Raw genomic sequence first — 24,394 nt, 5'->3', positions numbered from 1 at the left:
CGCAAAAAGGAGTTGTCCGTGACAATGGCTATGTTTACATGTACAGCAATACTCTAATTATTGCCAATTATCAAAGTAAGGGAATGCCCCCCCCCCCCCAAACTTAGCCAGCAAACAAGAATGGCACTTGTCAGAAAGGCTACTGCAAAACCAACAATCACACTGACTGAGCTACAGAAGTCAGTGGCTGCAACTGAAAATATGGCTTAAGAATGGCTTAAGAATCTCCGCAAAAAAGGGCTGTACGGGAGAGTGGCTAGGAAGAAGCCATTTCTGCAAAACAAAAAAGCATATACTTGCCAGAAAAGACTTTGGAATACATCACTGCAAAGATGTGGCAGAAGGTCTTGTGGTTTGATGAGACTAGATTGGAACTTTTTAACACTAAATTGTAAGCATGGTGCAAAGCCAACACTGCACATTAGCCAAATAATACTATCCCCACAGTGAAACACACTGGCAGTAGCATCATGATATAGGGGTGCTTTTCAGCAGCGGGGACTGACAATTTTGTGAAGATTGATGGGAAAATGAGTGCTGCAAAGTACACAGAGATTTTGGACAAGAACCTACTCCCCTCTGCCAGAAAGTGTACAATTGGTAGGAAGTTTGTGTTTCAGCAGGACAGTACCCAAAGCACAAAGACATAACAACAATGGAGTGGCTTGAAGACAATTGATGTCTTTCAGTGGCCCAGTCAGAGTCCTGACCTAAGTGACCTCAGCCTTATTATACATCTGTGGAGAGACCTGAAAATTGCTTTTAACAAACTTGGTACCCAACTAACTTGGTACAGCTTGAGCAATTTTACAAGGAGGAATGGGCTAATATTGCTCCATCTCATTGTGTAAAGTTGATAGAGACTTATCCAAAAAGACTGATGGCTGTAATGGCTGCAAAAGGTGGTTTAACCAAGTATTAATGTAGGAGGATGAACACTTTTTTATTCACAAAATTTTAGATTTAGGTTTTATTTTTTTTATTTTAATTTTTATTTTTTAAAGAGGTTTTGGACATTTTCTTTTATTTGTCATGATACACAATACTGTGTACCAGCTGAGGGAAAAAGTCATACTTTAATATGCAGTATTCTAAAATAGGAATTTGACAAAAAATTATGAAAACTGCACTGGGGTGGGTGCTTTTTCAAGGCACTTTATCATGGTATTAACATGACACTCCAAGGTACTTCAAAGAATACCTTTTGACATGGTACCATGTCAAAAAAAAAAAAAGAAAATATTTTTAATAAACTTCAATCAGTTCACATCCACTGACGCAGACATACACTCGATGCTTATTTCACTTCTTTCCTGCCATTGTTAACCTAGTCTATGCCACTGACCGCCTGATGTATACTGTATTGCACACTACAATGGCAAGCACTTTTTAAATCTGGCAAGCTCTAATCTGACTGGCTGCTTTAGACAAACTTCTGGGAGGAAAGGCATTCAAGTTTTCTTGTTATCACACTGCCTGGAAACAAATCATGTTTACAAAGTACCCAGCTGATACTATCAGCACTTCTAAGGAGGAAATAATTAATGGATTTGCAAAAGTTTGCCTGCTTATGCATGTGAAATAAACAGTGCTTATTACTTTTGGATGGAATGGAATTACAAGGTGTTGGCTTTCTTTTATCTTTTGGAATACTGTCATGTTCAGGTTTCTTCAACAACAGGAAATGACATCAATGTTCTTATGAGGCCCTTTCCTCTGATGCTGATGTAACACAGCAGCATGTAACATGGGGCTTTGACCGAGAAGCATCTTCCGTGCAACGGAGGCACATCATGAAGTTTTATCACTCTCAAAGGGCCTGCTTATGACAATAACAAACATCCTGAATGAGTATGAGTGAAAGTTCATTTATGTGATGTTTTCAGCATGTGAGGACCACTAGGGGAGTGTTGCATTAATTACTATACATGGAAACTCACACTTACAAAACAACTCCCCAGAAGCAAATGGTAAAAATTTTACAGCCAACATACTATTTTTGTACCAACTTTGAGTTAATTTTATTTATTTTTTTTATCACCAACCTAAGACCAAAACTGATTCAATTTTATTACACTTAAGGCCAAAGTATACTTTATACATAAGTTGACTGTCATATATAACAAAATAATATTATTGAAATAAAGCACTGAAATTGAAATAATTGCAAAATCATTGCTTTCCATCATCTTTCATGACGACGCCCCTTACAACATCACAAATTGGGTATCATCAAGAATTTCAAGATTCCCACTTGTAAACACGTTTTTGCTTGCCCTTAAGAAAATCGAGAGTTCATGGCAGATTTGCAGCAAACTTGCAGCAAATTGTCCATTGTTACCAAATGTTTGCCTGAGGTTCACCACTACCGGCAAAGAGCTGCAAACTTCAAAAAGCACATTCAAAAGCTCATTTGCATGTGAAAATAACGAGTGGCAAATTTGCTGCAAATTTGTGTCTAGTTTAGATTTTTTGTGAGGGTGGTCATTCATGTGCTCAGAACTTCTAACTACCTTTGGTGTAGAATTGGGGCAGCGTCTCCCCCAATGCTTTGAAGGGGATGAATTGTCCACCCCAATCATGCGTCTTTGTTTATATATTTTTAATCAATGTGAAAATAATTTAGACATACCAGTAAGGCTTGCAATGGCGTAACTGTGAGTCTGTAATAATCAGACAAAAAAACGGAAGTCCCCCCTCCATTGTAAGTTGGTAATGCCCAACTAGTGTCGTGGAAACTCCTCTTACAACATGCAATATTACTGCAGTTTTAGCAGCAAGTTCTGAGCAAAATACTCTCGCAAAGTTAGGTGGCCACAGTTTTTAGAGCCCCAGCTGCGCAAACTGCAAGGACGACAGGAAACAACTTGCTGATGTAGTTTGATAAGCACTTTCATAAGCTCGATGGAAAAAGAAATCCAAGATGGTAGACAAAGTGAGATACATTTTGATTCTAAATAAACTTATAATCCATTCAATACTGAAAAGTATTGATAAAAAAATTGTTTAATTAGATGGAAAACTGACTAATTTTGCCCAAAATGTGTGTGTGCTATGCGTATTTATGCTCATTTAGGTATCGTGTCATTCCTCTTCTGTCACCTGTATTGAAATCAGTTGCGAGTTGAGTCTCCTGTGCGCTACGTGAATGTTTCAATGACGTGTGGAGTTGCTGCCTAAATAGAGCATTCCAAATCGGTCTCTTATGAGGCTCCATTTAGGATGCTGCCACAGAAGACAGCTACCTATGTAGGTAGGAGATAGCAACACAGCTCACTAAGTTTTGGAACAGACCCAGTGTTTACAGTTTTCAAGAAAATTAACCTATGGATTGCTTTTTTAGAGTTGTGTCTGCATATTAAGCTGGGATTAGAGAAAGTATTTAAACAACGAAAAAGTTACACAGTTCAGGTTTAATGATCATTGTCTTAAACGACTGTGATGTTTTGTTCTCTTTTAAAATGTTAGGTTCCCTATCTGTCACTCACTCGACGTTGTGTCGATGTAGTGACATTAGGGGTCACTCTTGGGAGCCCGAGACACCTCTGGTCTTTGATAAAAGGCCAATGAAAATTGGCAAGTGGTATTTGCATGCCACTCCCCTGGACATACGGGTATAAAAGGAGCTGGTATGCAACCACTCATTCAGATTTTCTCTTCGGAGCCGAACGGTCATGCTCACTGAGCTGAATACTACTGTTCATTCATCTTTGCTGGATCTGACGGTGCATTTCAGCGGCTTCTCCCCCCTCTGCATTGGTGCACTGCAGAGAATGCCCCTGGGCGCTTCGGCAGAAATAAAAGAGTATATTTCTCTAAAAGAGTATATTTCTCTAAAAGAGCGGCACATACGGAATGTCTTTTTAAAGACGCGTCTTTTTAAAGATGCTTTTCCGATTGTGTATTATTATTCCTGGTTGCGCTTGTTATCTCTCGCCTTCTGACGGTCACGATCACTGTCTTTCATGTCTGGGCACTGCTCACGCGGAGACAGCGTTCGTGGATGGTCATGTTCTCATTGCAAGAATATGTTCATGGCAATGTTGCGGTCACGGCTCGCCTTCGTAAGAAAGGAAGCCACCCCAGAGGCTCCCGCCTCGGTCCTTTTACCCACGGGTATGAGGCCAGCGCGGCTAGCACTGGGGGCGATTTGGGGACCCCATTGGGACCGCCTCTGCCGGGTATCCCCGCGGACCTCCCATTCCCCAGCACGCTCGTCTGCCCCGATCGGGCTTCCGGATGAGTTCGCCGGCTCGTCTCACAGCGAGTTCGACCTCTTATTCGGAGCCCGTGAAAGTGATGAGCTCTCGAGCGCAGCATCGGAGAGCGGGCTTGTCCAGTCGGAAGCCTCAGCTGGGCTCCTCCCTTCGGGGTTGATTGCCCAGTCACAGGCTGACACGGAGATGACGACGTGCTTTCCTGGGCAGCCACTAGCGTCGGCTAGAGTGGAACTCACTGCTCTTCCCTGAACCCTCGTGACTCGGTGATTGGTACCTGGGCTCGCAGTGCCGCTTAAAGCCACGCCCCGCCCCCGTTCCTTTCTTCCCGAAAGTGCATGAAGAGCTGACAAGGTCACGGGAGGCACTTTTTACTGCCCGGTCCCAATCTTTTCAGCTTCCCCGTCCTCACTACCCTCGATGGTGGGGCGGCCAAGGGCTATTCGGCAATCCTCCAGTGGATAAAGGCGCTCGTGGTGCACCTATGCCCACAGAGCGCCGCTACCTGGCACGGGTGCCCAAAGCCCCCGTCCAAGGCCTGTAGGTTTACGTCGTCTCTGACGGCCAAGGCCTATGGTGCCACTGGACAAGCCGCCTCCGCCCTGCATTTGGAGTCGATTCGACAGGCACAGGTGCACCTGTTCACCTCCCAAAATCCTCCCCACTGCCCGCTCTGGTACACCCTGACTGAGGCCCCCCTTGGCACAGACACGCTGGCACACAGCTGGCCCCCTGGCATGCGCAAATATGCATTTCCCCCAGTGAGCCTGCTTGCACAGACCCTGTGCAAGGTCAGGGAGGACAAGGAGCAGGTCATCCTGGTAGCACCCTACTGGCCCGCCCAGACGTGGTGCTCGGACCTCATGCTCCTCGTGACAGCTCCCCCCTGGTGAATTCCCCTGAGGAAGGACCTTCTTTCTCAGGGATGGGGCACCATCTGGCACCCGCACCCAGACCTCTGGAATCTCCATGTCTGGCCCCTGGATGGGACCTGAGGTGGTAGACATGATCACTCAGGCTAGGGCCCCCTCTACGAGGTGCCTGTACGCCTTTAAGTGGCATCTGTTCGCTAAGTGGTGTTCTTCCCGTCGGGAAGACCCCCAGAGATGCGCAGTCAGATCAGTGCTTTCCTTCCTGCAGGAGAGGTTGGAAGGGAGGCTGTCCCCTTCCACCTTGTAGGTGTACGTTGCTGCCATAGCAGCACACCATGACACAGTCGACTGTAAGTCCTTAGGGAAGCACGACCTGATCATCAGGTTCCTAAGAGGTGCCAGGAGGCTGAATTCCTCCAGACCGTGCCTCGTTCCCTCATCGGACCTCTGTAGTGCTTCAGGGTCTACACAGAGCCCCCTTTGAGCCTTTGCAGTCAGCCGAGCTTAAGGCACTCTCTTTGAAGACTGCCCTTCTGACTGCGCTCACTTCCATCAAGAGGGTAGGAGACCTGCAAGCGTTATCTGTCAGCGAAACATGCCTGGAGTTCGGTCCAGGTTACTCTCATGTGATCCTGAGACCCTGACCGGGCTATGTGCCCAAGGTTCCCACCACCCCTTTAGGGACCAGGTGGTGAACCTGCAAGCACTGCCCCAGGAGGAGGCAGACCCAGCCCTATCATCGTTGTGTCCGGTGCACGCTTTACGCATCTATTTGGATCGCACGCAGAGCTTTAGAATCTCTGAGCAGCTCTTTGTCTGCTTTGGTGCACAGTGGAAAGGAAGTGCTGTCTCCAAGCAGAGGATCGCCCACTGGCTCATTGGCGCCAGAACTATGGCATATGTCGCCTAGGACATGCCGCCCCCAGTAGGGCTACCAGCCCATTCTACCAGGGGTGTAGCCTCTCTAACAGACATCTGCAGAGCAGCAGGCTGGGTAACACCCAACACCTGTGCAAGGTTCTACAACCTCCGGGTGGAACCAGTTTAGTCCCAGGTAGTGGCACGCAACACAAGCGGATAAGCCCAGGATAGCCGGCCGGGTGTATTGCTTGCACATAGCGCCTTCCACCTCCCTTAGAGCTGAAGACGTGCGCCGTTAATTCCCAGTAGTGTTCACAAACTTTGTTCCCTGGTTGACTTCCTCCGAGCCCTGTGACTGTCGAGTTTTCGGAGAGACTCGCTGCTGGCCCGGTACACACGCTAACTAAGAGCACTGTTCTGGGGTAGGTGCTCACCATGTGGCGGTTCCCTGTAGACGCATCAGGACGTTCTTCGCCTGACTGTCAGTGCCTGCAGCGAAGGATTCACCCGCCCCCTCTAGTGTCCCAGCGAAGAGTTTCTCTGCCTCGCCACCAGCATCCAGTTCTTCGCTTCAGCGAGACATCTATCCGCTTCCCGCAGCATCCAGGCAGGAGCTGTATACTTATATATATATACAGGGTTGGGAGGGTTACTCTTAAAATGTATTCCATGCTGTAAAATGTAATTTGTAATGTATTCCATTAGATTACTCAAGGTCAGTAACGTATTCTAAATACTTTGGATTACTTCTTTAGCACTGGTAGATTTTTTCACTTGTTTTGACTATAAAAACTCTGCCAGTACAGTAAGACAAAATATACGTTAAAAATACATTCTCTGAAAAACCTAAATATCTTATGCAGTGTTGTTTCTAAAACAAAATAATTCAAACTGATCTTGTTTTAAGGATTTTTAGATATTTTTACAGGAAAACAATAGAATTTTTTTTTTTTTTTTTTTTTTATCAAGAATAAGATTTTTGCCCTAATATCAAAGGTCTTACTACAAAAAAGGAAATCGTGATCCAACGTGAATTTTCTTGATAAAAAAAATATGATTTAGCCTGGTAGCATGTGCATGTAAAGTGGCTAGAAAAAGCATTTTATCTTAGCGCAAACTGACAATTTACACAAGGTTTATTTCTATTTAAATTCTTGTCTGAATGAATGATTCCCACACACAGTCCGCCGTCAAAAAAACATGGTTCGGATAGCAGCGTCGTTCTTCCCTGAGTTTCCGTCTCACTTCAACACCATTTTGCTGTGACGGTTCAGACATTCCTGTAATATGTGCAGAAATTCACAATCTCCTTGCAAAAGATGCGATAGAGATTGTTCCAAGCTGCCACGCCCGCAAAGGGTTTTACAGCTGCTACCTTTTCATTCTGAAGAAAGGCGGTATGCTTCGGCCGATTTTAGATCTGAGACAATTGAACCGCGCGCTTGCAAAACGGCCATTCAAAATGTTAACTCAGAAACAGATCTTATCACACATCCGACCAAAGGACTGATTTGTATCAACAGATCTAAAGGACGCGTACTTTCATATCCGAATTGTACCTCATCACAGGCTATCCTTAAGATTCATGTTCGAGGGAACGATATATCAATTCAGAGTCCTCCCCTTCGGATTTTGTCTGGCCCCGCGCACATTCACGAAATGTGTCGATGCAGTGCTTGCCCCTTTGAAGATGAACAGAGTGTGCATTCTGAATTACAGTTGTGCTCAAAAGTTTGCAATACCCTTGGAGAATTGATAATATACAGTATGTACCATTTTTAAAGAAAACATGAGTAAGCAGGCAAACCACATTTCTTTTATTTCTTATGGGATTCATATTCAACTGTAGGTTATAACAGAATGGCACAATCATAAAACAAAACATGGCAACAAAGAAAAAAATGAAATGATCTCTGTTCAAAAGTCTGCATACCCTTAGTTCTTAATATTGTGTATTGCCCACTTTAGCATCAATTACAGCGTGCAGTCTTTTGTAATAGTTGTCTATGAGGCCCAAAATTCTTGCAGGTGGTATAGCTGCCCATTCGTCTTGGAAAAATGCCTCCAGGTCATGCAAAGTCTTTGGTCCTCTTGCATGAACCGCACGTTTGAGATCTCCCCAGAGTGGCTCGATGATATTAAGGTCAGGAGACAGTGATCAGAACCTTCAACTTTTTCTGCTGTAACCACTGGAGGATCAACTTGGCCTTGTGCTTAGGGTCATTGTCGTGCTGGAAAGTCCAAGAGCATCCCATGTGCAGCTTTCGTGCAGAAGAATGCAAATTGTCTGCCAATATTTTCTGATAACATGCTACATTCATCTTGCCATCAATTTTCACAAGATTCCCCGTGCCTTTAGAGCTGACACCCCCCAAAACATCAGTGAGCCACCACCATGCTTCACAGTGGGGATGGTATTCTTTTCACTATAGGCTTTGTTGACCCCTCTCCAAACATAGCACTTATGGTTGTGACCATAAAGCTCTATTTTGGTCTCGTTACTCCAAATTACAGTGTGTCAGAAGCTGTGAGGTGTGTCAAGGTGTTGTCGGGCATATTGTAACCGGGCTTTTTTGTGGCATTAGCGCAGTAAAGGCTTCTTTCTTGCAACTCAACCGTGCAGCTCATATTTGTTCAAGTATCATCGTTTTGTGCTCCTTGAAACAACCACACCGTCTTTTTCCAGAGCAGCCTGTATTTCTCCTGAGGTTACCTGTGGGTTTTTCTTTGTATCCTGAACAATTCTTCTGGCAGTTGTGGCTGAAAACTTTCTTGGTCTTCCTGATCTTGGCTTGGTATCAAGAGATCCCCAAATTTTCCACTTCTTAATAAGTGATTGAACAGTACTGACTGGCATTTTCAAGGCTTTGGATATCTTTTTATATCCTTTTCCATCTTTATAAAGTTCCATTACCTTGTTACGCAGGTCTTTTAACAGTTCTTTTCTGCTCCCCATGGCTCAGTATCTAGCCTGCTCAGTGCATCCACGTGAGAGCTAACAAACTCATTGACTATTTATACACAGACACTAATTCCAATTTAAAAAGCCACAGGTGTGGGAAATTAACCTTTAATTGCCATTTAAACCTGTGTGTGTCACCTTGTGTGTCTGTAAAAAGGCCAAACATTCAAGGATATGTAAACTTTTGATCAGTGCCATTTGGGTGATTTCTGTTATCATTACGATTTAAAAAGGAGCCAAACAACTATGTGATAATAAATGGCTTCATATGATCACTATCCTTAAATAAAAGACTTTTTTTTTTTTGCATGATCAGTCATATTTTCAAAATCAATGCCAAAATTTCACAATTTCTGTTAGGGTATGCAAACTTTTGAGCACAACTGTACCTCGATGATTGGCTATTACTGGCCCGATCAGAGGCTCTGCTATGCCAGCACAGGGACTTGATACTTCACCATTTGAACAGCCTAGGTCTCATAGTCAACTGGGCAAAAAGCACACTTTCTCCCAGCCAACAAATCTCCCGTTTTGGGATTCGATTCGACTCCATGAGCATGTGTGCACACCTCACGAGTGAAACCAAAGTGGGGAAAGCATTTACACTGAAGTCTTTTCAGAAAATGCTAGGTTTTATGGCAGCAGCAGCTGGCGTCATACCATTAGGTCTTTTACACATAAGAACTCTCCAGTGCTGGCTCAAACACCATGTACCGCATCACCCCTAGCACCGGGGGCGCGTGCGTATCACCATGACTTCGGCCAGACAATCGCCACATAAATCGCCAGGGCAGCACTCGATTGCTACCAGTGATGAGCCTCACACAATGCCTGCTCATGTGGAGCACATGCCATATCCTCTCCCTGTGTGCGACATATGTTCCGGGCCATCTGAACTGCAGAGCAGACATGCTGTCGCGCCAGGGACCAATGGGGGGGTGGGGAAGGAGACTTTATCCCCGGACGGTTCTGAGGATTTGGGAAATGTTCAGCAAAGTGGAAGTCAACCTATTCACCTCTGCAGAGAGCCCCACTGGGGGTGGATGACTTAGTCACAAGTGGCTGACAAATGCAAATATGCATTTTCTCGGTACGTCTCCTTCACTCTGTCATCAGCAAAGTTTGAGAGGACAAGGAAACGGTTCTGTTGGTTGTGCCAAAATGGCCCAACCAGCCATGGTTTCCAGAAATGATGGAGATATTAGACGGCCCCCCCCATGGGAAATACCGCTGAGGAGGGATCTGCTCTCTCAAGCGTAGGGCACAATTTGGCATCCCCAGCTGGAGCTGTGTAACCTACACAAATGGCCCCTGAACGGAGCACAGCGAATGAGACTGAATTGGCTCAGTCTGTAATGAACACCATATTGCTGGCTAGAACATCATCTACGAGATGCCTCTATGCACTAAATTGGCATGTGTTTGTGGATTGGTGCTCTTCATGCAGCAAAGACCCTGTGAATTGCTCCATAACGGAGATCCTTACATTCCTTCAAGAGCGGTAGGATGCAGGTCTTACTCTGTCAACGCCTAAGGTTTATGAAGCAACCATCTCAGCATTTCATGCCCCAGAGGCTGGCTCCTCTATAGGCAGACATGATCTGATCATAAAGTTCCTTAGGGCAGCGAGGCACTTGAACCCCCCTCGCTCTGCCACAGTTCCAACATGGGACTTAAATCTGGTGCTGAGGGCACTCACGAGCCCCCAGTTCGAACCATTGGAATCCATTGAGTTGCGTGTGTTCTCTATAAAGACTGCACTGCTGTTGGCTCTGGCCTCAGTCAAACGGGTTGGTGATATACAGGCGCTGTCGGTTGACAGTTCATGTCTGGAATTCGGTCCAGGGCTTTCGAAAGCCACAATCAAACCCAAAAAAGGCTATGTGCCTAAGGTGCTTTCCACGCCCTTCAGGGCTCAGATAGTCCACCTACAAGCTTTCTTTTCTCCACCATCTAATTCAAATGAGGAGCAGTTCGCGCATTTATTATGCCCTGTGCGGACATTGCACACGTATATGGAGCACACCCGCCAGTTTAGACTGTCAGATCAGCTCTTCGTTTGTTATGGAGGACACACAAAAGGTATGTCTGTTTCTAAACAAAGGCTCACTCACTGGATCGTTGATGCGATCGCCCTCGCTTATGTTATCATTTTAATACAGCTGCCTGTGTAGGCTTCTATCCAATTTACTCCCACTAGAAGTCACAAGCACTTACAGTTGAATAAAACCTCCCTCCTACCTCTGGTTATGAAGGGGTTATATTATTCTGTGAGTATTATATTCTCATATAGATCCTCAGATTAATATTAACTTCCTGTCTGGTTTTCACCATGTGGGGTTATTCATTTTCATACACACTTGAAGACATATTATAATAAGTCACCGCCCAATGGTCCTGTGACCGTGTTTATACCCTGGTGCATCTTAGGGTATGACGCTATGTAGAAAGGAATTCCCCAAAGTGTTTCACTGCAATGTCTCGTTCCCTTCATCTTAGGAAACCGAGGTTATGATGTTTTTATGTGTATAAAGTATGTATGATTATTCCCAACTTTCTGACAGTGTGATCACTGTATGTGATATGTGATTGTTATCATATTTCTAAAATATCTAAAATACGTAAAAGTCTTTATTAAACTACAAACAGATCAAAATGTCACAGCTTTTAGGGTTGTAACATGTCTTGTTTGTTAGTTTTGTATTGTTTTTTAAGTCATGTCTTCTATTTGGATAACTGTTATGTGTTTCCCTGGTTCCTGTTATGTCATGTTATTTTTTCCGGTTTGGTCATGTAATCTTCCTGTCTTGTCGTGTGTCATGTTCCATTGGTTATTGGGTTCAAATCCTTGTCATGAGCCTGCCTCTACGTTACAGGTACATTGGGTGACTTGTTCATCATATTAATTTTCATTTAAAAGCAACCAAATTTAAATCTACTTTATCAGCAAAAAAGCACAAGAACGTAAACAACGCGAAATCTGCCTTTGTTCTCGTATGTGGCTGAACCACTGCAAGAAGTAAGAACTGTCAGCACTTATTTCACTCCTCCCCTTACTCCCCTGGACCTGCGAGTACTGAACTGGGCCTTGCACAGACTCCCTTACAAGATGCTGACGCAAAAACGCATTCTAACGAGCGTCCGACATCTAGATTGGTTTGTGCCGGTAGACCTGAAGGACGTGTACTTCCACGTCTCGGTCCAACCTTGACACAGACCCTTCCTGCGGTTTGCCTTCAAGGGCCAGGCATACCAGTACAAGGTCCTCCCCTTTCTTACGAAAGCAAGCCGCGACCGCAACGTTGCCATGGTCATGTTCTCGCAATGAGGACATGACTCATCCACGAACGATGTCTCCGCATGGGCAGCGCCCAGACACGTAAGACAGTGATCGTGGCCATCGGAAGCGGAGAGATTACGACCGCAACCAGGAATAACACACAAACGGAAAAGCATCTTTAAAAAGACGTTCCGTGTCTGCCGCTCTTTCAGAAAAAAATATACTCTTTTAGAATATACTCTTTAAAATGTTCTGCCGAAGCGCCCAGGGGCATTCTCTGCAAACCACAGATGCAGAGGGGCAGAAGCCGCTGAAATGCGCCGTAAAATCCAGCAGAAAGAGGTTAATGAACTCGACTGATGACTTCAGCTCAATGAAAAGAACCGCTCGGCTCCAAAGAGAAAATCTGAATGAGTATTTGCATACCAGCTCCTTTTATACCCGTATGTCCGGGGGAGTGGCATGCAAATTCCACTCGCCAATTCTCATTGGCCTTTTTTCAAAAAAGCAGAGATGTTTGGGGCTCCCAAGAGTGACCCCTAGTGTCAATACATCGACACAACGTTGAGTGAGTGACAGATAGGGAACTCATAGTTACTGTTACTAATGAAAAATCTTGCTAAATTTTAGTAAGATTGATGTTGTATAAATTGAAAAAAACTTTATTTTAGTGCATAGCAAATTGTTGCCCTTTATCTCCTGAGAGCTGTTTTGCATGTTGGGGCTGTCTAGCTGTTTGAGAGGTTTGTCTTCCTCCATGGTGCTTTAAACTAGAACATTTTCACTAGAATTAAAACAGGTCGCATTAGTTTTGTTGTCTGCACTGCAATATTGAGTGAAACCCGATTGATGCGCATGTTTCTGAGATATACAATAGAGCAGAGCAGATAATTGAGTGGTTCCTTGATGGCTTGCACCACCCTTGTATGAAAACCCGGCTGCAATCGCACTGCGAAATATTGAGTTGGAGATGAGTAGCATATTTGGCACATATAAATGGGAGATTATCATTCAATTTGCTTTGGCGGCTTGAAATTTCACTTGGGTGGCCGGCAAAAAATTGAAATGGAGGGAGAAAATGGAAAGAATAATTGTTCTTTCCCTGCTAACCGCACCCATATCCGAACAGACCTGTGACCCACCGGTTGAGAAACACTGAGCTACTTCATTGCAATTCAGTCCCACAACTATCAGTATAAAAAATTAGTGAAAATAAAACTTTACTATGTCACTTTATGTTAACTATATAGGTCCCTTTATCAGGGGCGTATTAAGGCAGGGGCTTACTTGGGCTGAAGCCCAGGGGCCCCTAACTCCCAAGAGGGCCTCATTCACAGCGTCCGCCACCCTTTTCTCCCCCGTTGACGTTTGCGGGAGGAGCGCATCTAAGCGCGTTCAGTGGGAGACGTTAATATAAACACGGAGGCTGTGCACAACAGCGAATGCCATTCATGTAGCGCATGTTAATAGAATGACTGTCCGCCCTAGAAAGTTATGTCTAATGTCTTAAAGCCTCCATGTACTGTACATATGCCAGTATAATTTAGCTATATAGCATGTGTAATTCAAGTAATCTGTTCAATGGAGATGTTAGAGACGTCCATGCAAATGATTAGTTGTTTTTTTCTGGCTTATATGGATATAGGACAGGGTGTGAGGGACAGGGTGAGGACAGCAGCCAGGCAGGCATTTCAGATAAGCAGGTAAGAATTTAAATTTCTGAAAGGGAAAAATGTTTGATATGATACACAGTGCAATTACTTAAGAGTATGCTATGAATATTCATTTCTGTTTACTATTAATTTTAACTATCATAATGCACTGTGTAACTTGTTGTAATTAAAAACATGATGTTTTGATCATAAATGCTTGGGGACACTTAATATAGAACAAGGATGTGTTGATGGCTGACAGGGTATTGGCCTTTATATGTTAATGATGCAGTCCTGTTATTATTACAGCATGAGGATAAATTAAACTTGCATTATTTCCCAATGTTAGTACTAACTCAGACAGATAGATAGAAAAGCAGAGGGAAATTAAGCAGTAACACTTTAGATTTCACAAAGTTATTTAAAAAAAATTATCACAAGGAAGGATGCCTTGCTTGGATGCAACCCACCCCCTTCTTAGGCCCGCCCGCTTGTTCTCTGCACGTACATAGTATGTTTATGTGTGAGAAAAATCGCTAGAGTGCTTTCAGCCAAAAATAAATCAATAACGTAAGTACTCTTTTAAAAGTACATTCCCCACCTCTGCAATTATTAAACACGTTTTCTCAGACTCACGCTTACTACGCATTGTCATTTTAAACTGAAAATGTTGACTATATCGAGTCAACATCAAATATACTACATATCAGGGAAATTTCAACTAATATGATGGATAAAATAGACTATGATGGAAATTTTACAATTCAATCTGATATGTGTAGTGTAACCTCTGTATGTGACCTTTAAAGATGGGACTTGCGTGTCAATGGCAAAAAAAGTCAGAAAAATACAATGAACAAGAACACAGGTCAGGCTATGTGAGGGGACAAACAAGCCCTAGTCTCTATTCACATACTATCCATTCTAAATATTACGTAACAAACACACAACATTAGCCAAAGGAGAGTTTGTCATAAAAAATGATCTTCAGTGAAGTACACCTGGGAACAGCAGACGGACTGAAAATTGTGAAGTATAGTAGTATAAAATAGTTTTTTATACATTTAATGAACACCCCCACAACCATCTGCCAAGTAGTCCCGCCCCCAAACTCACGTTATTGGTTGAGCCAAGACATTTTCAAGATTTGACATATTCAGAAGTTAGCTGATCAACCAAACAGCAATGTTTAAAAAGCACCACAGTGTTTACACTTTTCAAGAAGTTAACCTACAAATGGCTTATATTTACCTCTGCACATAAAACTACAATAGCAGGAAGCATTTTAACATTTAAAAGACACATTTAACTTATTTTACTCTAATATCATTCAAACATGCATCACTGATTCTAGCCACAACAGAAGCATATGAAAATGAAATTGAATTACCGCCTGCGTTTCTGCACAATGTCAATTGGACGGTTAACGGCACACGGGGAGCCGCATAGATTCCCATATCGAACTTTACAAGTGCGGTCAGTGGGTGGGAAAGTAACACAGCCAGTTGGTAAACTCATATTTCCCTTAGCGTCTCTCTCCGTTTCCCGTTGTAGTCCAAAAATCAGCTCTCCCTTTCATGTAGTCTGAGACACATGCTTCCCACCCGCTGAGTTACTGTCACAGAAGAGCACTGAACACATCAAGCCACGCTGACATGACTGAGTCCCTTCAGACAGCCTGAAGCTGAAAGTCTTGCTGTCCATTAGTACTCATATTTCATTTTAAAATCACATTGACCGTTCTGCTCAAAATGTTGTGTCGTAAAACTCCTTTATGGTAAGCTGCCGTTAAGCACACGCTCAAGAATAGACATAAACACACAAACTTTCAAAGTCAACAAACAACAAGCTGCAGAGAAAACTTCCTCTCTCTCTCACTTTCCTTCGCCCCTCTCACGGCTCACTATATGTCTGACAGCTGAACTCATATACACAAGTTTACACCAGCATGCTGGCCCAGTATGTGTGTGTGTGCATTTGTGTTAATGTGTGTCTGAGGGACTGACAGCTAAACAGTGAGGTTACAGCCCAGAGAGAAAGGCAGGAGCATTGGATGACTGTCTTCAGCGTTAACTCTTTACTGGAGAGTTTTCCATAAAATGAGACAAAATACAAGTGCATTTATAGTATGTTTCCATTCGGTGGCCCCAAAAAGTATTAAGACACTTTTAAAACTACTTTTAAAACACTAAGCCACATTTAAAAATGTCTTTATGTTTTTGCATTAGATATGAAAAATGTGATGAGCTAAACCTGTGCTTGGACATCATACAGTATATCCACTAGAAATGACCTTGACACCAGATGGTTAAAAGTCATTGCAAATATTACGGCTGGGTATTGATACTGATTTCCAGATGCAATTTCGATTTGATTCTGATTAATTTGGTTATGATTTAGTTACAATGTCCATTTTGCTTTCATATAAATAAAATTATCTTTCAGCTACTGCTGTAAATTGTACAGGGAACCTTCGAACTTGGCAGTAGAGGTCAACCGATAAATCGTTTTTTTGAACTATTGATTGGTTTTGATCATCTTGTCGGGGTTTATGGTAAGTTTAAGTCCTCATGTGAAGTTTGTACTTACGAGGTCAGAAAGCATAAATATAATGAGATGTGCGCTCAAGTGATTTTACTCGGAAAGAACAGACCTGTTTTGCAATTTCATATTCCTGTCTCTCTTTTTCATTTACTAGTGAAGGCAGGAAGCTTTTTAGCACCAATGCGACAAAATGAAGTGCAAAGCCATGCATTAGTTGTGTACTTAATGCTTTATCTATTTTATCATTCTTGTGCGGCCACATATAATGATGGGACATGTAGTTTTGTTGCAAATGCTTGTCGCTACATTAATAAGATAAATGAGGCTTATTTTCTGGCTATTTTTATCGTTATTAGTCATTAACAGTACAAAAATACATACAAAATGAACTGCACAGTCAAAATCCATGCTTCCGCCATGATTCTTAAATAGACATGCCACCAACTCGGAAAGTTTCCCAGTCATAATTATGACTTTGTGGTGGTGTTCATGTAAATACGATCATTCCGACATAACTTGAACACACCATTCATTTGCATAAACGACCAGCTGACTATACATTATCCTGCTTATTACAGACTACCTACCAAATACATGAAATATTGATTTGTGTTGAAATTATGTTATTTGAGAAGAAATAAAATTGCAGAGACTCTCAAAAGCTAAATTCTACCTCTAGTTTGCGTCAGAGTTCTGTTAGTGTTTATCTTGCAAAAATGACCATCTGACTGCTCATTATCCCACTTATTACAAGACTACTTGTCAAATAAATACATAAAGGACATGATTTTATTAGCTTACTTGTAGAGATCGTAAAGTGATACAAGAAGTAGGACAGATGACTCGCAATACACGGATGACTAGTCTGATATAACTTTATTCCTTGGATGTACGATTGTTATTTAGAAATATCAGACTGCTAGCTGGTGCGATTGACCAATAATTGTTTTGTTTGTAAAGTTATCCAGCCAAGAGAAGTGAGTGGTTTTCTCGTTTTACTGTTATTAGCTTGGTTAGCTGCATTTTTTAAGCGCATTTCTAAAAATTAGACGAAAGAAAATATGAATCGCTGCGCCTTTCCATCCACTACGTCATGCACATTATCTTCAGGGAGCAGCTGAATAAACTCCTTGCTTCAGGGAGAGTTTTATTTGCAGGATTGGAGCAACTGTACATCGTTCTATTAAATGCTGTCAGGAGACGGCACAGAATAAGTGTAATATCTGAAATAATGAGGGCTGAAATGGATATGAAGCACATATGCCACGAGCTTCCGCATACAGGGGAGTACCTGCACTTAAAACTGTTCTGGCAGATTGTGAGGACCCACTTTAAAGACCAGCTGTGAGTTAAACACTTCCAAATGTCAAGGGCTATGCAGGAAGTATTGTGTTCCAAGACCTTTCGTTGGGCCAGTTACATCAAGCTATCACACACTCATAACACGTGCACGAATGGTCAGAACACGCCATCGTTTTGCGAATAAACTGTTTCCATCACCTTAATTCGCATTTTTACTAATACGAAACTCTAGAAGATCCTCCTCCTCTTAGCGCATTGATGCGCATTTTGAGAATTTATTTGCATATCAAGCATTTTCATTCAGGATTTCTTTTGCGCAATTTGAAAACCTTTGGCAACAATGGACAATTTGCTGCAAGTTTGCCACAAAGCACATTTGCACGTCATAAAAATCAAATTTTGTATGGGAATAGGTGTTACATTGTTTGTTTGCAGATGTGACTTTATGATATTTTGTTACTATATATATATATATATATATATATATATATATATATATATATATATATATATATATATATCACACACACACACACACACACACACACACACACACTACCGGTCAAAAGTTTTGAAACACTTATTCTTTATTATAATTTTTTTTCTTCACATTTTAGAATAATAGTAAAGTCATCAAAACTATGGAATAACATAAATGGAAGAATGGGAATTATGTTGTGACTAAACAAATCCAAAATAAATCAAAACTGTGTTATATTTTAACATCTTCAAAGTAGTCACCCTTTGCCTAGAATTTGCAGACATGTACTCTTGACATTTTCTCAACCAACTTCTTGAGGTATCACACTGGGATGCTTTTTAAACAGTATTGAAGGAGTTCCCATCTATATGTTGGGCACTTATTGGCTGCTTTTCTTTATTATTTGGTCCAAGTCATCAATTTCAAAAACTTTAAAAAAAAATTTTTTAAATTACATTTTAGTTTTATAATGAAATAAATTAATATGGTGGCACAATTATATTTTTGTCTACAAAACTAATTTCAAACATTTGAGCATACGCCTTCAGATCAAAAGATTTTTTAAGATCATGAGAAACATTTCAGTCAAGTGTTTCAAAACTTTTGACCGGTAGTGTATATATATATATATATATATATATATATATATATATATATATATATACATACAGTATATACATTTGTAAATTTTTAAGTGCGACTTATGTACAGTAAGTGTACAAATACTTTTGTCTTCATTTTGAACAATATAACTATTGTTTCACCATTTATAACCTAACAAACCTCTTTGTGTGAAATGTTGAAAAGTGTGCTTGTGCTATCTATCTTTAATGTACACTGATTTGATATTGATAAAATGATAAAAAATAAACTTGATATATTGCATTATCAAATGCAGTGACATTCATATATTTTTGTGTGTCGCTCAAGTGTCCTAATTCTTTTTGGAGCCACTGTACTCTCCATATTAAAAATCTGTGGTAGTATAAGGGACCCCGCACTGAGGTTTTTCACTCAGTTCCCTCATTTCAGTTCCCTCAGGGCAGAATCTAATCTCTTCTCAAATCACGGTAAATATTTGCTCAGCCAGTCATGTTATGGGGGTATGTGCGTGCAGGTCTCTAACGGGCTGTTCAAAGGTACACACACACACACACACACACACACACACACACACACACACACACACACACAAAGGTTATTTCATGAGTGTAAATGCACACATACTGTATACACTCTGGGCCTTATTCATTAAAAACACAAGCAGAACAAATTTCTTTGTAAATCGAATGGAAATAAATTCCATAAATTGTTAATGGGACAGTATACAGTATATATGTTCTGCTTGTGCTTCTTGAAGAAGGCATCAATCTTTTACAAGAATTATGTCATGGATGTCTATTCCAAATCTGTTCTCCCTGAACATTTCGACGAGAAGTGTTGTGGGTGGTTGCTAGCATGTTGCTAGGTCATTGCTTGGGTATTTTGGAGGGGTTACTTACTGGAAGTCCTAAGTCGCTATGTTATTCTGGTCTCTAGACAGTGCATGTGTGTGTAAATAAGTGTATGTGTGTACATAGCACAGTGCCTTTGCCTGCTTGCTCTCTTTCTCTCTAACCATCCTAATATAGAAAAATGTTTTAAACTTAAACTGCAAAAGTTCAATTGTACATTAAAAGACTTTCAGCATACAGCCAGAGGAGGGCAGCCATACACTGAGAACGGCCATGAGAATGCTTTCCAACAGTTTACCAAAATAACTGAACACAGAGCAGGCAGTGTAATCATAACCCAAATTATACTGGTTTATGATCAGGATGACAAGAAAAACAAAGAATTAAAGGTGTAATTTTTCATCTTTTCCCCATCTTTTTTTCTTAGAATAGCACAAATAAAATATCCCTACTACCTGACAGATATCAATGAAATATGTGTCCCGAGAAATCACTTGGTGTAACGCTGGGTTGAAGAGAGTGGAAGAGAGGAGATGCAGGAGTAGGTCATTTAAATCTTTTAATAACAATTGCTGGAGTGGAACAAATGCTGGAGTGAAACAAACAATAAAGCTTACCATCATAACATAACGTAACACTTCAAGGACTGACAATCAATGATAAAAACTGGAGGGTATATATACACAAAGGAACTAATGAGGGGATGGAAGACAAGTGAGGATGATGAGGAACAGCTGGAAGTGATGAGGGCAGTGCACTATGGGAGATGTAGTCCAGGAGAAAACTTCAAAACAAGAGTCCTAGGGAAAACATGAGGGAGACAGACTGTGACATTTACCCCCCCCTTCAAAGGGTGACTCCTGGCTCCCAAAGACGGATTAGGAGGGTAGAGTGACACAGAAGGTGAAGAAGGATCCAAGGAGGACGATCAGGAGGCCTGGGGGGCGGCTTCAGGGCTGGGAATGGATCCGGGGGCCTAGGGGGTGGCTTCAGGGCTGGGAATGGATCCGGGGGCCTGGGGGATGGCTTCAGGGCTGGGAATGGATCCGGGGGCCTGGGGGGGCGGCTTCAGGGCTGGGAATGGATCCGGGGACAGAACCGATGGAGGAGGAGACTCAAGGGAAGAGGGCGGAGCTGTGGGAGGCAAAGCCAGGGAAGGCAGAGCCATGGAAGGCGGAGCCGTGAGAGGCTCGTGGGGCAGAACTGGGGATCTTAGTGCCCCCAGAGCGTACCCGAAGTCTTGAAAGACCATGGTGGAGCCGGAGGCTCGGAGGACCGAGGCAGAGCTGGGGGAATCCGAGAACTGAGGTGGAGCCAGTGGGACTGAGGACCAAGGTGGAGCTGGAGGGAAGGAGGTCCCTGGTGGAGCCAAAGGCAGAGCCAGGTGACCGACGAACCAAGGCGGAGCTGGAGGGACAAGGGACGCTGATAGGCTGACAGCCCATGGTGGAGACGAGGGGATGTAGAGCCGAGGTGTTGATGAGGGATCGGAGGGCCAAGGCGAAGTCCAAGGCTTGGAGGGCCACGGTGGAGTCGGAGGGTCAACAGATCCCCTTGCCTGTGAAATAACCGGGGCCGATGATCAAGCCAGTGATGTGGAAGGAGCTGGCAGACCAGGAGGAGGAGGAGGAGGAAATGTCTTGAGTGGAGCCAGCGGAGGAAGGGCCAGGGCACTGGATGGAACCAGAGTGTCCATTATGCTGGCTTGAACCAGCGGAGGATGAAGGGTAGTCAAGGTGGGAATCAGGGCAGGAATCAAGTCTAGGTCTATTAGCTCCACAAGAGCTGGCTCTGGGACGGTCGGGGCTACTGGCACTGGCACTGGGACGGTCTGGGCTACAGGCACTGGGACGGTCGGGGCTACAGGCACTGGTTCTGGGACGGTCGTGGCTACAGGCACTGGTTCTGGGATGGTCAGGGCTACAGGCACTGGCTCTGGGACGGTCGGGGCTACAGGCACTGGCTCTGGGATGGTCGGGGCCACAGGCAATGGCTCTGGGACGGTCGGGGCTACAGGCACTGGCTCTGGGACGTCGGGGCTACAGGCACTGGCTCTGGGACGGTCGGGGCTACAGGCGTGGGCGCTGGCTTGTTAACCATGGCAGACTTCGAGGGAGGAGCCGTTGCAGGCATTGGAGCATCCACTGTGGGGGGAGATTCAAGGTCCTCATCCACCACACCCACAGTGAAAGGTAAGCCACTAATTTGTAGAGCCACCTCCACAAACTCGAGTAGTGTCCAGTGAGGATCTGCCGGAGGCATTAGCTCCTTTAGTGCACTATTAAGACCGGTCCTGAAGAAAACCACCAGAGAGTGGTCATTAAAGTGCACTAAATTCACCAGTTGTAAAAACTCACGGACGTGATCCTCAACTGGATGGTCCCCTTGCTCGAGCAGGAGGAGCCCTACGCCAGCGGGTATCTCCATCTTGTTAGGTCAGTCCTTCTGTAACGTTGGGTACGTGGAGTGGAACGTCATAACATAACACAACGTAACACTTCAAGGACTGACAATCAATGAACAAAACTGGAGGGTATATATACACAAAGGAATTAATGAGGGGATGGAAGACAGGTGAGGATGATGAGGAACAGCTGGAAGTGATGAGGGCAGTGCACTATGGGAGATGTAGTCAGGGAGAAAATTTCAATATAAGAGTCATAGGGAAAACATGAGGGAGACAGACTGTGACATCCAATGTGATCAACCAATCAGAATTTTGAGAAGGAACAATCTGATTAAACATAATGTAAAGCTGTTTTTACTCTTATGCTAGACTTATCATTAATTTGTTATAAATAGTCATATTTTTGGTTTACGATTATCAAGTATGCATCTCTTACTTCTGCTTCAAGAGGCAGTGCGATACAGCAGATATTGTTGGCTCTTACATAATAAATTGCTTGTGATGTTCCTCATGTGTAAGTCACTTTGGATAAAGGTGGCTGCGAAATGAGTAGTGTAAAAAAAAAGTGAAAATGTTCAAGTGAAATATAGTACCTTTAATTTGTAAAGTATTTTTTTTACTGGATTATACACTGCCTGGCCAAAATTGTTTTTGCATACTCTAATATTTCGTTGGACCGCCTTTAGCTTTGATTACGGCACGCATTCGTTGTGGCATTGTTTCGACAACATTATGCAACGTCACAACATTTATTTCCATCCAGAGTTCCATCTTGTATTGATGACGGGAGAGTTGAATCACTCCATAAAGTCTTCTCTATCCTGCTCCCTGAAGCACTCTTTCACAATTTGAGCCCAATGAATCTTGGCATTGTCATCCGAGAATATGCCCGTACTGTCAGGGAAGAAAAAATCCATTGATGGGATAACCTGGTCATTCAGTACATTCAGGTAGTCAGCTGACTTCATTTTATTTCTGCATAACGTTGCTGAGCCTAGACCTGACCAATTGAAGCAACCCGACATCATAACACAGCCTCCAGAGGCTTGTACATTGGGCACTATGCATGACAGGTGTACCACTTCATTCGCTTACCTTCTTACTCTTACCCTGACTCACCAATCGCTTTGGAATAGGGTAAATCTGGACTCATCAGACCACATGACCTTTTTCAATTGCTCCACAGTCCAATACTCCCTAGCAAACTGAGGTTGTTTTTTTCTGATTAGCCTCACTATCAAGTGGCCACAGAGCTGTTTAGTCCCAATCCTGTAAGTTATCGTTGCATTGTTTGTATGGAAATGCTCTTCCTTTCACTATTAAACATAGCCGTGAGTTCTACTGTCGATTTTTTACGATATGAGGCCCACTTCACCAAGCATTTTAGTGATCTCCAATCACAATCATTCAAACAAATTTTCAACAAAGCTGACGATTCACCACTATCCTTCCAGGTTTTAATAATGCGTTGGGCAGTTCTTAACCCAGTTCCAGTGATTTCAGTAATCTCCTTAGTTGTTTACTTTCCTTGATGCAGGACAATAATTTGCCCCTTCTGAAACACAGAAACATATTTTCCACGATCACAGGATACGTTTTCCAACATGGTTGTTTACAAAATGAGAAGCTACACACTGCATCAGTTAGGGTTAAAAGAATTGTTGCCAGCTGAAACATATTAATCACTGCAATAATGATCCAATCATAGGTTCATAAGTATCTGCTTATTTAAATCCAAAGGTGACTTTTTTGTTTTTTGGCCAGGCAGTGTATACAGGCATTACACCAGGTTTATTTAAAATGTAAATACTTTTTCATGAAATTTCCAAAAAGTTACTGTAAAAAAAATATACTGTTATAAAGGACTTATAAGATTTAGGCCACGGCCACACTTGTACATTTTCATTTGAAAATGCATTAATTTTGATACTTTACGCCTCAGCATCCACACTAGAATGCTGTTTTCCTCCACCAATAACCATAACCACAAACTTGACGTACAGACAAACAAATGACATTTGGAAACTTTGATTCCATTTCATCTAGATTAATGTTTCTAATCTGAGCAACAGGTTTCTGTCGGACATCTTGAGAAACTTCCTAAACTGTGGATTTGCTTGGGGCAGTGATGTAGGTTTCATGCCAACATTGGAGGACACGTCCCACTTCAACCACAATGTTACAGGAATAGTTCATCCAAAAATGAAAATTCTGTCATAGTTTAGGCTACTCACCCTTACAACATTACAAACACGTGCGACTTTCTTATGTGGAACACAAAATGAAAAATATTAATAAATATCTCAGTCCATCTTTTCAATACAATGGCAGTTGATAGTGACTCACTTTAAAGCTTAAAAAA

The 24,394-nt window shown here is 42.7% G+C and overlaps 1 protein-coding gene across 5 annotated transcripts in view; it reads right to left on the bottom strand.

The window, feature by feature from the left end:
* LOC127425781 (cAMP-specific 3',5'-cyclic phosphodiesterase 4C-like) overlaps positions 1 to 24,394 on the bottom strand; it is a 142,644-nt gene that overhangs the window by 30,580 nt on the left and 87,670 nt on the right. Inside the window, exon 1 of one of the 5 annotated variants that reach the window (XM_051672027.1) lies at positions 15,235 to 15,750. The exons of the other annotated variants lie outside the window; for them this stretch is intronic. Within the exon in view, the coding sequence (XP_051527987.1) occupies positions 15,235 to 15,362 (128 nt within the window). The 5' untranslated portion in view covers positions 15,363 to 15,750. Of the gene's footprint in view, positions 1 to 15,234; positions 15,751 to 24,394 lie in introns of those variants that run through there. 5 annotated transcript variants of the gene reach the window in all.

This window comes from Myxocyprinus asiaticus, chromosome 35 (genome assembly GCF_019703515.2).
Source record: "Myxocyprinus asiaticus isolate MX2 ecotype Aquarium Trade chromosome 35, UBuf_Myxa_2, whole genome shotgun sequence".
NCBI lineage: Eukaryota > Metazoa > Chordata > Actinopteri > Cypriniformes > Catostomidae > Myxocyprinus > Myxocyprinus asiaticus.
The sequence above is the reverse complement of the archived record's forward strand: the minus strand, read 5'-3'. Positions and strand labels throughout refer to the sequence as shown.